This window comes from Primulina eburnea, chromosome 8, assembly GCF_022965805.1.
Source record: "Primulina eburnea isolate SZY01 chromosome 8, ASM2296580v1, whole genome shotgun sequence".
Classification (NCBI taxonomy): Eukaryota; Viridiplantae; Streptophyta; class Magnoliopsida; order Lamiales; family Gesneriaceae; genus Primulina; species Primulina eburnea.
Window position 1 is genome coordinate 2,076,924 of NC_133108.1, and position 16,625 is coordinate 2,093,548.

The 16,625-nt window shown below is 34.6% G+C and overlaps 1 protein-coding gene and 1 pseudogene across 1 annotated transcript; one reads left to right on the forward strand and one right to left on the reverse strand.

The window, feature by feature from the left end:
* Positions 1-9,851: 9,851 nt before the first annotated feature.
* Positions 9,852-11,672, reverse strand: LOC140838332 (aspartic proteinase nepenthesin-1-like). Its single transcript, XM_073204552.1, has one exon. The coding sequence runs from the start codon at positions 11,431-11,433 to the stop codon at positions 10,051-10,053; it is 1,383 nt and encodes a 460-aa protein (XP_073060653.1). The 5' UTR covers positions 11,434-11,672; the 3' UTR covers positions 9,852-10,050.
* A 2,581-nt stretch (positions 11,673-14,253) lies between these two features.
* On the forward strand, positions 14,254-16,524 carry LOC140837928 (probable LRR receptor-like serine/threonine-protein kinase At5g63710; annotated as a pseudogene).
* Positions 16,525-16,625: the final 101 nt, after the last annotated feature.

Sequence of the window (16,625 nt, forward strand, 5' to 3'; positions counted from 1 at the left end):
CGTTTTCCTTCTCGATACGCCACCGGAGATGGTGAAAGTCTTCGACAGAGCACGGGAGCTTGAGTGGCCCCGAGGCGTCATAGCCGTAGGTATCATGAGATTTTTCGAGAAGTCTTGTGAGTAATGGATGATAAAGATAAGATATGGGAATTGTGACTCGTTGGAACTCTTCATCTTCTAGCCCTACCCTAACTGCAAGCCACCCTTTCTTCACCTTCATCTTCTTGTGATCATGCATGATATTCTCCATTTTCTCTATTATGGAAAGATGGAAGAAAAACGAAGGGAATAGTTTCACTTGTTTAATCTGTGATCTGTGTCTGGATTCTTGTACTTTAATACATATATATATATACACATATATATATATGTGTATATATATATATGTATATGTATATGTATATGTATACATACATATTGGTGGTTGCTTTTGGGACTTTACTAGGTTGTGGGGATCACTAGTACTAAAGGTACTCTGTTAATTGTTATAGTATTAAAAATTTGAAGAAAAAGCGAAAGTAGTAGACCAAGTTTGCTGGACAACATTTATTAATTAATATCTTTTGGTTTAAAAAATGGGTCCAATTAGTTCATTTTGTGAAAATTTTGATCAACTTAAAACTAAGTAAGATTGCCGCGGATGGCTTGATATCCATTTGATCTCAAATTTATGATGAAATTTCATGTTCGAGACTCGATTGTAACAAATTGTTTTATAACTTAACGAAGTATTATATCGTGATTTCTATATATATAATAATAAAAAAAGAGTAGGTCTTTTGTGAGATTATCTTAAAAATCTTTATCTGTGAGACGAATAGCTCTACCGATATTTACAATAAAAAGTAATATATTTAGCATAAAAAGTAATTTTTTTTCATGGATAACGCAAAAAAGATATATGTCTCACAAAATACGACCCGTGAGACCGTCTCACACAAGTTTTTGTCTAAAAAACACATATGCTCAACATTAATTAATTAAGAATACAATAATTGAGTCTTACATACGTTAGCAATATATATAATTAGGGATAATAATTGTAATAATCTGGTGCTTAGGTATCATTAATGATGCACTTGCATGAAGTAAATAGAACATGGAAGGTGCACTTTAATTATGATTAAAAAAAAAAACTAGTCTTAATTAATTATTTGAATAACATTCCGAATAATAAAATAGAAAGTCCTATGAATCAATAAAATAAATTAGTCAACGTTCTAAGTTTAATTTTTTTAAAAAAAATTAATCACATGCAGGCGTAATATGGAACATGAGTGGATCTCATGTGAGACCGTCTCACAGATTTTAATCTGTGAGACGGGTCAACCCTACCCATATTCATAATATAAAGTAATACTTTTAGCATAAAAAGTAATATTTTTTTATGGATGGCCCAAATAAGAGATCCGTCTCACAAATACGACCGTGAGACCGTCTCACACAAGTTTTTGCCATGGAACATTAATTTGAAATATTTTAGGAAAAAACAAAGAGTATTTTGTGGTATACCGAGATTTTGGTAGGGTATCGCTATATACCTTTTTATACCAAAAAAAACTTTATATATATTTTAATTTATTACGTTATTATTAAAAAATATTGTATATTTTGAAATTTATATATTGTATTGGTATTTCGGTGTATACGGATTCATATCATTACTTTACTAAAAATTTCGATATTATTACTATAGCATACTGAAAATTTCGATAAATTCGATTTTTTTTATACGACTCGAAATTTGGATTTTTTTCCTACCCCTAATTTTAACTCAAATAGTCTCACTTCTATCTTAACCTCTTGTAGGACATCTTCTGAATCAAGTTTAATGGGGGTTGAGTTGACAAACTCATATTGCTGCAACTTGGGAAGGTCCATTTCAAGGTCAACTTGATATTCCAATGGAACTCGATTTTTCTATTTTTTTTTCTTAATAATGGAATTCGAAACTTTATTGTATTGCGATTGGTGAAACTGATGCCCCAAATACGTTGAAAAATTTCAATGTTAATACGTTATTTATTTATTTATTTTGAAATTTTAATCATTTTTGTTGATGTAGAATTGATGTACTGTCAACGTGTGATATTGACACGACACCGACATGTGTGGTGAAAAATCAACACTCCGGATGAAAAAAATTCAAATTGACAAAAATTAGAAAATATGAGACTGTGATTGATGTGTGGTGACAAATCAACACTCCAGATGAAAAAAATTCAAATTGCCAAAAATTAGAAAATACGAGAATGTGATTGAAATTTTGATAAAAGAAAAACAAACATATAAAACCAAAATTGTGTATCTTTTTCCTTTTTAAAACACTATACTATTCATAAATATATTTAATAAAAAAACGAAGAAAATAAAATAAAAAAATGCAAACTAGAAATAAAAAAAGAATAATGGGAGTGGGCATGATTTGAAACCTTTTATTCCCCACTTAAGTTGGTTAATAACCGGGTCGGCACCTGTAAACAATCGTGTTCGAGGGTGGAGCCGACTTCCCTTTACTTCATTACTTTTCTTCCCTTTCACTTCTTTTATTGGGTCCAAATCGACTACTTTAAATATTTTACGAATCTCTTTCAATCGACTACAGACATAACCTTATCAATTAGTTTGTCAAAAATCATTACACTTGCATGTAAGATAATTCAATGAAAATCATATGCACGAATAAATAAATCTCACATGTCGTATTTTGTGAGTAGTATCTTTTATTTGGATTATCCATGAAAGAGTATACTTTTTATGCTAAGAGTATTACTGTTTATTGTGAATATCGGTAGGGTTGATCTGTTTCACAAATAAAGATTCGTGAAACCAAGATTGGAACTTGGACCTAACTCAACCCCAAAAGCTAGCTCAAGGGGGGAGGATTGTCCAATTCCATATATACCACTCAAAGGTTAATTATCTAACCGATGTGGGACATTTAACACACCCCTCTCACGCCCAGGAATGAACATCTGGAGCGTGGAGTTTACAAATGACCCAATTGTGGGCAGAACGGGTGGCCTAATTATAGGCAGTCCAACACATAACGGTGAAACCCGGGCTCTGATACCATGTTGAGATTGGAACTTGGACCTAACTCAACCCCAAAAGCTAGCTCAAGGGGGAGGATTGTCCAAGCCAATATATGCCACTTAAAGGTTAATTATCTAACCGATGTGGGACATTTAACAAGTCTTGACACGAATACTTATCAAGCAAAAATGAGATTAATTTATTGAAATCCCACTTAATCATTGCCTTGATGAGATTTTTAACTTTTATTACCACAAAATTTTGATTCTTCCTATAGTGAGTGTCATTGTCATGGTCAGCTCGTCACTAATCGTGGCTCAGAAATTGATCCACCACTCCTTTCCGCAAAGTGCTGTCCTCATCCGTACTCGATCTCCTCCTATAAAGTTCGATCCGATCAAATATTAAACTTCAACATTTCTATATAATTACGTGACAAATATATATGTGTATATGTAATGACGGAGTCGGAAATATGGCTCTAACTGGACTAGAATTTTAAAGAATCTTTTAATATTTCGAATTATTTGATTAGCGTACGATAAAATTTGGAATAATCAAGACTTCACAAATAAACATGTTATTATTTAGCCAAACCACAATATTTTTTTTTTATTTTTATTTTGTAAAACAAGACGTAGATTAGTTAAGAGCATATGTGCTTTCACTAATTGTGGTTCTGCTTCTCTCTTTGATTGACTTCTCCATATGTTATGGAGGCCAAGGCATGTGCACAAGCAAGAGTACGTATTGGGGGAGACCAACAAGTGGCCATTATATTTTGCTTTGATTCGAGTCAAAATAATTATTCCACGACTATAATTTTGGTGTTTCCAAATGAAGATAAACATTATAAGAATCAAATCAGGAAAGTATTTTCTAGTTTATCACGTTTCTTCTAAATCAAATATATCTAATCAGTTGCCCCAAAGAAGCTGAGATGGTATAATATAAAAGACACTTGTGAAGATAACAACTGTTCAATTTTTCTGTCTTCTAAGTTTAAGCATGTCACACATAGCTTGTCCAGCGTGATTTAGCTGGTTAGCGTGCTTTGCAGGCTAAAGAGCACAAAAAAATAATGTAGCGGTTGTGGGTACCCAAAGTTGAGTGGATATCATGTGAGACTGTCTCACATATCACAATCTATGAGACGGGTCAACCCTACCCATATTCACAGTAAAAAGTAATACGCTTAGCATAAAAAATAATATTTTTTCATGGGTGACCCAAATAAGAGATCTGTCTCACAAATACGACTCGTGAGACCGTCTCACACAAGTTTTTGCCCTCAAAGTTAAAAGACAAAACAATATTTATGTGTCCTATCGGTTTCAAAAATGAAAAATCAAATATTAAATTATATTAATATAAATTCAAGTGTCGCACTCTGATCCTAAAGCTGGTGCTGGGGGAAAATTGAGGGGTTAGAATAGTGGGCATCAATAATCCCTAAAAGAAGAAGAAGAAGAAAGAAAGAAAGAATAGTGGGCAGTAATTGATTTGCATTTTCTTTAATTTCACAAGAGCTTCCAGCCATCGGAGAAGTATCATCTACACAACATTAATAAACTTATTAAATTATTCTTTTTACAAATTGATATAGAACTCTTATTAGTTGTATATATTTTTCATGCTGCTACCGTTTTCTCCGAAAACACGATGTTTATATAATTTGATACTTCAACTGCTCAGCCTGCGAATTGAGCTTGAAAAATGGTGTCATTAAAAGTTAGGGACGCGACTAATCTAGCCAATTTAACTTCTTCTATTTTTGGCGAAAAACTCGAACGTGATACGATGATACTATCGATTCATATTCGAAATTATCGTACTTGAGTTGAACATGAAAATGTAAAATTAGATAATCCTGGATAAAAAAATTGATGCATTTAAAGGAAAATAAATGATAATTAGCAACCTGAAAGTCGTGTGAATTTAGAGATAGAAGGATTCAGAATCTCCATGTCTCTATCCACTTTTCCTTAAATATCTACCACATGAAGCGACAGATCAAATAATTAAAGAAATTTTTTAAAAAGATACATCTCTTTTAAATAAGAATGTTAAATATTTTGTGCGTTTTCTTAAAATAAAAAAAAAACTAGAAAACTTTTTGCCTTCTTCGAAATTCTTAAATTTGGTTTTGGTCTTGGTTTGTAGAAGTTTACGTATGATATCTTCGAATTAGCTTGCTCTAAGAAAAAGTAGTATAATAATCGCATTTACATTAATGATTATTGGACGGTATGATTGTAAATGCAACTTTGTTGCACATGGCCAAGTCAAGATGGGCCAATATATTCTATTTTATCTATCTATATTTTTTAGATATAAATAAATATATTTGGCTTGGGCCAATATATTCTATTTTATCTATTTATATTTTTAAAATAAATGAATGAATATATATATATATATATATATATATATATATATATATATATATATATATATATATATATATATATATATATATATATATATGAGGGGTGATACCCTGCACCCAAGGGTGCTGTCGCCCACGTGTGCATTTTTTTTAAAAAAAATTGTAACGAAATTAGCGACGGTTTCTATAGAAACCGTCGCTAAATGGCAATATTAAAAAATTGTAACCGGACATAGCGACGGTTTTTAACAAACCGTCGCTAAAGGTCTAATTTTCAACCGGACATAGCGACGGTTTTTTACAAACCGTCGCTAAATGTCTACTTTCTAAAAAAAATAACCGGACATAGCGATAGTTTATTTAAAACTGTCGCTAAATGTCTACTTTTTAAAAAAAACGGACATAGCGACGGTTTATTATAAACCGTCGCTAAATGTCTAATTTTTTGGGTTTTAGCGCTCCACACAGAAAAGTAAACTATTTCACCCAAATCTCGTGCGCCTCAAAACCTAGCGCCCACAACACACAATTAATTTTTTTTCTAGATCTCGTGCGCGTCAAATCCCAAGGTAACTCGATGTTGTTCGAAAATTTCTCAATTTCGGTAGAATTTGTGCGTGAATGCTCCTAACTTTCTCACTTTTTCGGTAGAATTTCAATATCTAAGCAAAATTAATTTTGTTCATTTCATATTGTAGAATGGAAGCAAACGGCGGCGATGAACTGTCGTACATTCCCCAAGTTGGAGACAATCAAAAGCCAGAAATAGGTATGAAATTCGAATCTTTAGAGGAGGCGTTTTCGTTCTACAACCAATACGCACGAGAATCTGGTTTTAGTGCGAGATTGAGCAATATCAAAAAAAAGTAAGAAAACAAATGAAGTTATCTGGAAAAAATTTGTATGCTTTAAAGAAGGACATACAGATGCAATAAGATGGAGTAAACAATCAAAAAGTGATGAACCAGCAAAGGAAAGAGCTCGTGGTGAGATTAGAACTGGATGTAAGTCAAAGATTTCAGTTGTGAAGGAACAAACTGGTGTAGGTTGGGTTGTTAGTACCTTCATAGAAAGTCATAATCATCCACTATCAACTCCTTCAAAGGTGCATTTGTTACGCTCACATCGTACTGTTTCTGCAGCAAAGAAAGCACTAACTCAACAGTTTGCTGAAGCGAATGTACCTACTTGTCAACAAATGCGATTGTTTGAAATAGAGTCTGGAGGGCCTGAACATGTAGGTTGCACGGAAAGAGATATAAGAAACTACGAGAAAACGCTTAGGGATGAGCACAAGGGTATTGATGCCGAAACATTGATTGATTTCTTTCTGTCTGAGAAAGACAAGAGTTCAACTTTCTTTTTTGATTACGAGACAGATTCAGAAAATAGATTTATTCGTTGTTTTTGAGCGGATCCTGTGTCACGGAGGGCATACACTGCATTTGGTGATGTAGTGGTGTTTGATACAACATATAACACCAACAAATATGAGATGATTTTTGCACCATTTGTAGGAGTTAATCATCATCATCAAATCATTGTTTTCGGTTGTGGATTTTTGAGTGATGAGAAAACTGATTCCTTTGTTTGGTTGCTTAATAAGTTTCTAGAAGCCATGCCTAAAGGAGCACCAAACTTGATCATAACTGACCAGGATCCTGCTATGACGAAAGCCATTGGTAAAGTTTTCCCTAAAACAATTCATCGATATTGTTTGTGGCACATTCTAAACAAATTCCCAGATAACTTGGGGAATGTACGACAGTTCATCGCCGCTGTTTTCTTCCATTCTACAATATGAAATGAACAAAATTAATTTTGCTTAGATATTGAAATTCTACCGAAAAAGTGAGAAAGTTAGGAGCATTCACGCACAAATTCTACCGAAAGTGAGAAATTTTCGAACAACATCGAGTTACCTTGGGATTTGACGCGCACGAGATCTGGAAAAAAAATTAATTGTGTGTTGTGGGCGCTAGGTTTTGAGGCGCACGAGATTTGGGTGAAATAGTTTACTTTTCTGTGTGGGGCGCTAGGCTGGACGGGTTTTGTCCAAAAAATTAGACATTTAGCGACGGTTTGTAATAAACCGTCGTTATGTCCGTTTTTTTTTAAAAGTAGACATTTAGCGACGGTTTTAAATAAACCGTCGCTATGTCCGGTTATTTTTTTTAGAAAGTAGACATTTAGCGACGGTTTGTGAAAAACCGTCGCTATGTCCGGTTGAAAATTAGACCTTTAGCGACGGTTTGTTTAAAACCGTCGCTATGTCCGGTTACAATTTTTTAATATTGTCATTTAGCGACGGTTTCTATAGAAACCGTCGCTAATTCCGGTTACAATTTTTTTTAAAAAAAAATGCACACGTGAGCGACAGCTCAGCTGTCGCCCACGGATACCCTGCACCCAAGGGTGCAGGGTATCATCCCCCATATATATATATTCTATTTATCTATCTATATATTTTAAACATAAGGCCCCGTTTGGTTTGAGGGATAAAGTAGGTTTATATTATTTAACCTACTTTATTCCTCGTTTGGTACGCGTGATTATTTAACTCACCTTATCCCTCCTATGAATGATTAGGTATGTTAAAATAATACCTCCTCATCCCCTAGGATTATTTATCCTACTCTTAATTCATCCTATTTTTCCAATTTTACCATTCTCCTAAATTCAAACTTACCACCACTTCCCGCCTAAATTCAAACTCACCACCACTTCCCGCCGCCGACCGCCGCCCCCCGCCGGCCGACCGCCAGCGCCGACCATTTCCGGCGCCGGCCGAAATTTCCGGCCGGCCGTTTCCGGCCGCAGCCCCTCGCCGGCCGTTTCCGGCGGACCATTTCCGGCCGGCCGCCGACCGCCGCCGCGAAGGGGAAGGGCAATTTCGTCTTTTCATCAAAAAATTCAAAATTATCCTACACTTAAAAATCTTACCAAACATAATATTATTTTACCCCATATTAATCCATCCTACCACAATCATTTTCTTTATCATTTACATACTAATCATTAGTTTATCCTATCCTTCCAACCAAACGTAGTATATATATCACGCAGGAAGAAGCAGGCTCAATCTTAGAATCCGCTTATATAACTTAGATGAATAAAATAATTCGATACATCATAGATGTAGCATTTTGTCGATACATAGGAAATTAAATTCATGTAACTTTGTTGTTCAAAAAAAAGGAAGTTGCATTTTTTTTTATCTTAAATATTTGTATCTTGCGATCTTGCTATTTTATGTTGTCGGGTTTCAATTTTAAATTTTTATCTTTCGATTTTCAAAATGGTGGTTTTTTTCATCGGAGTGCTGATGTGACTTTATATGTCAGAACAAAATAAAAAAATGAATAAAATTGTTAAAAAAACAAAATTATTACGCTAAAACTAAAATTTTTTCTAACAAAAAAAGACTAAAATTAGAAGGGGATAAAACAATTGACGAAAAATAGAACGCGAAATTGGCATAACTGGCTGGGCTGAAAGTTTATGGATAAATTGATACTCAATCAAACAATTGCAAGGAGGTAGTGGTTGCTAGAGATGTCAATGGGACGGGTATGGGACAGGTTTGGCTAAACCCAAGACCCTCCCCATGAAAAAAACTTTGACCTATTACCCGTCCCACCCCGGTTAAATATTCTTCGGACCCACCCCACTTCGAATACGAAATGGGGCCGGGTAGACCCGTGAGACCCGTGAGACCCGTATTTTTAAAATAAAAAAGTAATCTTTCTTCTCACATGACTGAATTATGAAACAGACAAACCTCTAAATACAATATTGTGGAAAATTAATCCATGTCTTCGACCACACTTAATAATAACAAACAAAGTAATTTCACGACATAAAAAATTACATAAAAAAGAGTTACTATCTCTCCAAAAAAATCTTGACATCCCCCAAAAAAGTCATAACATTATTTAAACAGATTAATATAAAATCAGTGAGTAGACAATATTAAGTCTACTAAGATGAGGACCAACTATTCTTCCACTATTGCTAAAAGCAGATTCAAATGCAACAGTTGACATAAGAATAGCTAAGATCGTTATAGTTGAGGTGAGCTGCTAAAAAATTGAAAATTAATAAAACTAAAACCCTAAAATATTTATATGCACATATTTATGAAGCGGGTATGGGGCAGGTATTATAGGACCCATGACCCGCCCCATATCCGGACGGGTCTGAAAAATTGGACCCGAGACCCACCATATGACCCATTTAATATGCCCAAACCCACCCCATACACGCAGGTCTATTGCGGGTCTGGATAAAACCCGGACCCATTGACATCTCTAGTGGTTGCTCTTACAGAGCCTTTTTGGGAATCAGGAATGTATCATTTTCCAAATCTGAAAAACGAAAAAAAAAAAAAAAAAAAGACAGCAAAAGAATCATGGTCCATGTAATATTCGTCTAAATTAATCCCACACTTACAGAACAAATCACAAGTAATAAAAATAATAATAGTAATGATAATAATTATTATTAAAACAGTGGAATTTAATTAATTACTTGCATTCTTTTTGGCTTTTGTGTCCAAATTAAATCGCCACCTTAACAAGCATTACACGTACAAGAGATTCCCAAGCTTTTACTATGTCTCGTCGCTAACCACATTGCTTGGGCACAAACGACATTGTTTCCTTGACAAGGTCATGCACCACCAAGAAATTCTGCTGCTGATAATTTCCCAATATAGACAAGCCATGGGAACTCCCCATAGCCAAGCACATGATGCCACTCGAATCCGCGATGAAGTAGTTGTCCCCCGGAAGCTCCAAATCCGCCCCCTCGAAATGAAATACGAGTGTAGGCACCTCGATTTCTTGCGAGTTCGATGGAATAGTGAAGCACAGATCGAGTTGAGTGTTGTCTGATGCCTCCACAACGGGGTACTTGCTTTGAGAAACAAACTCATTTTTCACTAGTTCGAATGCTTGTTTTTCGAGATATGTTATCGTAGTCCCGGAATCGATGATCACGCCCCCGGTCCCGTCCTTCTTTATTGCAAATGTAGAGCTCTTGATAGGTACAAGTGTATCACCAACGCTGATCCCTTTGAGTGAAAGATAGTAAAAAGAAGGTGATGATGGGTTCTTGATTAAAGGGGTTGTTTTTGTGTCACGTGAAAGCTCAATATCGCTTGCTAGAGATCCCATCAAAAGTTTGCTTATTTTGGTGGACTCTATCGAGGTTAAACAATAAGAGAACTTGGGCTCGTCGAGTTGCGAAACGAGCGATAGTGGCCCACGCCCTAGTCCCACGAGCCCCGCTCCTTGATTAAACCCTCCACCCTCATTATCGAGACCACAACCGAATCCAATATTTGGGACCGAAACGTTGTCAAAAGAGAAAGTTTCCGTTGCCATAAAACCCTGAGTCGAAGAAGTGTCACCGTAGGTGTACAGATACTCGCAGTTTCGGTCGCTGCAAGACGACATAGGGAGTGCGGTACAAAGGTTGCTAGAGCATGGTAACTTTGAGAAAGACGACGATTTCTCCGGGTCAAATAGAGGGCTCGGCTGATCAAAACACCGTGTGCAAGTTTTACACTGAGTCCATATTAGGTCACTACCAGTATCAATAATAGCATGATACGACACTGGTGGGGTGCCGATGGATAGCTCCATTAAAAACTCACCATTTCCTGAATGGATTGGAGCTTCTACGCCTACGTCCACCGCAGCGAGGACCATTGCATGGATCCTTTCCACCCTCTTCCTCCCACGTCCCATTGCACGTTTCAACAGCTCGAATTTCGTGAAGTTTCCACCAGAATCCACACGTTTTAACGTCACCTCGAACCCGTTTTTCAAATCGGAGCGGCCCATTAACCTTGATGTCGAAACAGCAGGCGGAGCAAATGAAGCTATCAGAGCAAGAACCATAATCGATGCCATTGAATACGAAGAAACATGAAATGAAGCCATTCTTTGAAATTCTTGAGGGTAATTAATCAATCCGTTGCATGCAAATTTGAATAAATACATACAGAGGGATTTGAAAGCGTGAAAGGAAATGAATGGAGAAGGAAATTTATGAATCAAAGTTCCAAAATGAAGGGATCATAGAGAATGAAGTAGAATTAAGGGAAAATTGTTGAATATGTGGAAAAAAAATGGATATAAACATCGAAATGGAGTAAGATATACTAAAAAAAAATTTCTACATCATGTAAGGTGGCATTTCAATAGTATTGCGTCGCTCTTGCCGCGGGGTGGTTGTTGGAACAATCAGTAGTGAATTTGAGCTAAAAACAAGATTAGTATATATATATATATATATATATATATATATATATATATATATATATATATATATATATATATATATATACATGTATATATGAATGTGTGTGTGTGTGTAACTAAGTAGTTTACCTGTTACGGAAATTTGACATTATCAGTTGTTGCCTAGCTCAACCAAATCCATTGATAAACCCAGAGGGATTCTTTATATACATACATACATACATATATATATATATATATATATATATATATATATATATAAATCAAAAAATGTAAAAGGAATTTCAGAGCATTTCCTTACATAACATAATAAAAATTATCTGTGAAATGAATTTCAAGTTTTCAATCTTTAATTATTCTCAAACATGATAAATTCGAACTGAAGATTATATTTTTACTGCACGCATTTCGAATCTATTAATAAAAAAGTTAAATCTGTATTGTTTGGTGTGAAAAAAACCCAGAGTTTCCTGGTTTGGTGGGTTACCTTCTTTCTACTAATTATGAATCACATAGAATATATATTATACACGTAATGTGAGACAGAAGGAATTTTTAGTCGATTAGGTTTGAAGCGATAGAGCTAGTGATATAATTATATTTTACAATTACAATTTTCATTATTTATTTCTTTTTCTAAGTAGTTGGAAAAGGTTCCAAGTCGTTTGGTTGGTTCCGTACAATCAAATCAAATTGCTTTAGTTAGGAGTGAATCTAGTTCTTTTTTCAATGAACTTCACACACAAGTAGAAATTTCATTTTTATATGTTAATTTAGAGTATTATTTTAAGGGCAGGGTGATATTTCTCAGTCGATGAGAGAGTAAATTAATATGAGTAGATCTCATGTACAATAGTCTCACGGATCTATATACGTGAAACTGATTGATCAAGTTCATACATGAAGTGAAAACAATATTTTGGACATAAAATGTAATACGTTTAACTAAAATAGTCATTATTACATAATATAATTTTGAAATTAAAAATAATATTCTTAACTCAAATCAATATATAGTACATAATATTTTTTCACAACATAACATAACCAAAAAATACACTTTTGTAATGAAAAATAATATTTTGAATATAAAAATGATAGTTTTTTGAGTCGTGTTAGAGATTTGTCTCACAAACTGTCAAGGGATTTTGTGAATTAATATTGCCTCATTTTTTTAAAAAACAATGTTAATAACTTGTTCAAAAAATATAATAAATCTCCATTTTCTAAATTAATTCTAGTTGATTAACGTTTCATTCTCTATCACTAAAATCAAATTTGTCCATTCAGAAATATGTCGATATATTGGTATTGGAAAAGTAGGGAGCTTTTGAATTTGTCAGTCCATATCAACTCCAGTGATTATTTGTAGTTGCTCACGAGTTGTCTCATGAATCAAATTAAACTTGATATAAATGAATTGATTTGTAAAAAAATATGTTCAAACTTTAAATGTATAGAAGTCAAAATTTAAAAAATACATTTTTTTTCTTCATGATTTTGATATTTTATGTCATCAAATTTCAATATTTATATTTTATTTTTCAATTTTCTAATTGTTTTGGTCAGCTTTAATCATATTTTATTGATAATGTGATTTACGATCGATCCGACTCAGACGTGTTGCCAATTTAAAATAGGTAAAAAAAAGTTAAATTAAATGTTGCACTGCACGGGAAAATGAAACATAAACGTGGTGGACCGAGAACCATATCTGGTTTGATACTAACTTCCTTAAAAAGAGGGACACGAGCTCTTATAAGGTAATTAATTTATGATGGAATAAAATAGCTTTAGTATCCATAATACGAAAACATAATGTTAATGGAAATTAGGTTGTATGATCGATCGTTTGTCGCTTTACCAAAATCTATAGTTGGTGGTAATTAACAATGCAATTCAAAATTTTAAAACCGTACAACAGTTTAAGCACCATGTTTCGATTGCTCTACCAAACACAGAGATAATTATCACACTCGACATTCTATTTCTCAATAATTGTACATCTTGCAATCAATGAAAATCAAATATGTGACTTGACATTTTCCCAAAAGTTATAACTGATGATAACGATGTTTACAAATATTTTAAATTGTATAATGGTTAAAACACCATGTTTCAATTGTTCTACTAAACAAAAATAATTTTTGCACCAAACATAACAGCCTATGTCACGCCCCGAGACCGGAGTTAGTCGACATTGGCATTATTCAACAATCACATAATTGTTAAACAACAAGCTTCGTAGTACAATATAAACCAAAACTAATTTATATCATAAATACCATAAAAATTAAATCGTCTTTACAATAATAACTCTGAAAATGATAAAAATATGCGGAAACGTTTATAATTTGAATTAAAAACTCATTAATTAAAATTCTTCATGCGTCCACTATCAGCCCCAAAATTGATGTCTAATTCTTCTTTCTCTATTTCTTCTTCTGATTTATCCGAGGAGGGTAGATTAAGGGATGAGTAATATGGTCGTTCGAGCACAACATAACAAAATGCATAAAAATTCGAAACACATACCATGCATAACATGACTCAGACCATATGCATATCATTGACGAGGCATTGAGATTTCTCTACTTTCTATGGTTTACTGATATCAGTCCTTAAGTTTTACTTATCTAAAAAGACGAGACATATAGCGGTTACATCCCCACCACGTAAGGGTCATATCATATATTTGAGATTCCCTCCCATAACAAGTTGAATTATTACAGTGTCAATACATACATCATGCGACAATCGTAACTAGAAAGGGGTAGAAGATGAATTTGCACTCGACCGAATTTTCAAAAATGAAAATGAATATAACCGAAATTAAATCTTTAAAACAAGCACAGTTAACTTAGACCTGAAAAGAAACAATTAAGTGGATCTATTCCTGAATCACTAGTGAAAATCTCTGGCTTGAAGGAAGTGTAAGAAGTCTTTGCTCACCTTTTACCCTTATTTCATCTATGCACTTTCGCCATTCTAACAGATGGATCCATAAGAAATTCTGTAATTGTAGAGATGTTTCATGGAACAATTTGACAGGAAGGATTCCCAAAAAGTTGTTTTCAATTCCAATATTCAAGTATATGACGATTTCCTCGTGGAAAGTTATTTTCTTGAATCACTGCATGGTTATATTAGTCAACTCCATTTACATGACAAGATGCCATATTGCCATTCTCCTGCTCCATGTCTCTATTAACATTATCGAATATGAGACAATGATTAACAGGATTTTGCACGTCTTATCTTTCATTCTGTTATCTTATGCATCAGCTTCACGTCCACTCATCTGATATGTGGAAACAACTTCCATCAACCTTGTGTGTACTTGCTTTTGTTTGAAAAATGATTCTTGTACTGGAATAAAATGAAAGAGGAAACTGAGCTTCTCAATAATATAAATGCAGCATCTAACAAAAGATCAAAAGTTCGGCTTGTTGTTACCGTCATAAGCATTGGCGCACTTTCTCTCTTTGTACTCGGGGCTGTGATCATACGTAGATTACAACAGGCACACAAACTCAGGAATGATATATTTGTTGATGTGTCTGGTACATTTGTTTCTCCTTCATCTTTCTGCGTTTTCTTGGCCTTCGATGGTTCAATCTTGGATTTCAAGACTAAAAAGATAAAATTTTCTTGGTTTCAAAATTTTATTGAATTCAGTAAACGTTCTGTAATAACAAGTAACCAACTTCTCTTACATATGGTTGTTGTGCAAGGGAGATGAGCGTAAAATCTCCTTTGGGTAGCTCAAAAGGTTTTCCCTACGTGAAATGCAGCTTGCTACTGATAATTTCAGCAAAAGTAATATAATCGGACAATGGGGCTTTGGGAGAGTATACAAAGGAGTCCTTATGGATAATACCAGAGTCGGTGTGAAACGTCTCATGGATCATCATAGTCCGGGTGGAGAGGCTGCATTTCTGAGGGAAGTTCATCTGATAAGCGTTGCGGAACACAAGAACTTGCTTCGGTTGATTGGATTTTGTACAACTTACACAGAGGGAATTCTTGTTTATCCATTTATACAAAACCTCAGCGTCGCTTATCGCTTGAGAGGTAATAGGAGCAAAACCAGAATAGTTTCATGTAAATACCGAAAGAAAGTAAGAATACAGAGTATTTTTTGATGACTTGGTACTTTTTCCTTGAATCTTCTAGATCTAAAGCTCGGAGAGAAAGGCCTGGACTGGCCAACAAGAAAACAAATAGCTTTTGGTGCTGCTCATGGCCTTGAGTACTTTCACGAGCATTGCAGTCCAAGGATTATTCATTGCCCTGGAGTATTTGTCAATCGGAAAGTCTTCTGAAATGACAGATGTTTTTGGCTATGGTATCACTCTTCTCGAGCTTGTGACTGGTCAGCGTGCCATAGATTTCTCTCGACTCGAAGAAGAACGAGGACGTTCTCCTGCTGGATCATGTAAGTTCATTCTCTCCATTATTTCTTGCTTTGTTGTCTTGTCCATTTTGTCCTCATTCTTTAATCTGATGTAATCCTAGATAAAAAAACTGCTATGAGAGAAACGTTTCGAGCACATTGTTGACGGGAACTTGAACAGTTTCGACCCCAAAGAAGTCGAGACGGTCCTTCAGGTAGCAATGCTCGGTACACAAGTTTCACCAGAAGATCGCCCAATGATGGCACAAGTTGTAAGTATGTTGGCAAGGAGCAGGCGGGAGCAACTCGAGGAAACGAGAAATCAAGAATTTTCACTCATGTCTCACAAGCTCACTTGGGCTGAGGATTCTACTCGACCAAGAAGCTATACAATTGTCACAAGCAAGATAGAAGGAGTTACTGAAAGTGAGTAGAGAGACCTTTTTTCTATAAAAAGCCAAAGTTGAAATTAAGAAAGTGGAAGGCTTCATAAAATAGAAAGCATATTGTATATAGTACATGCATAGTTTTGGTT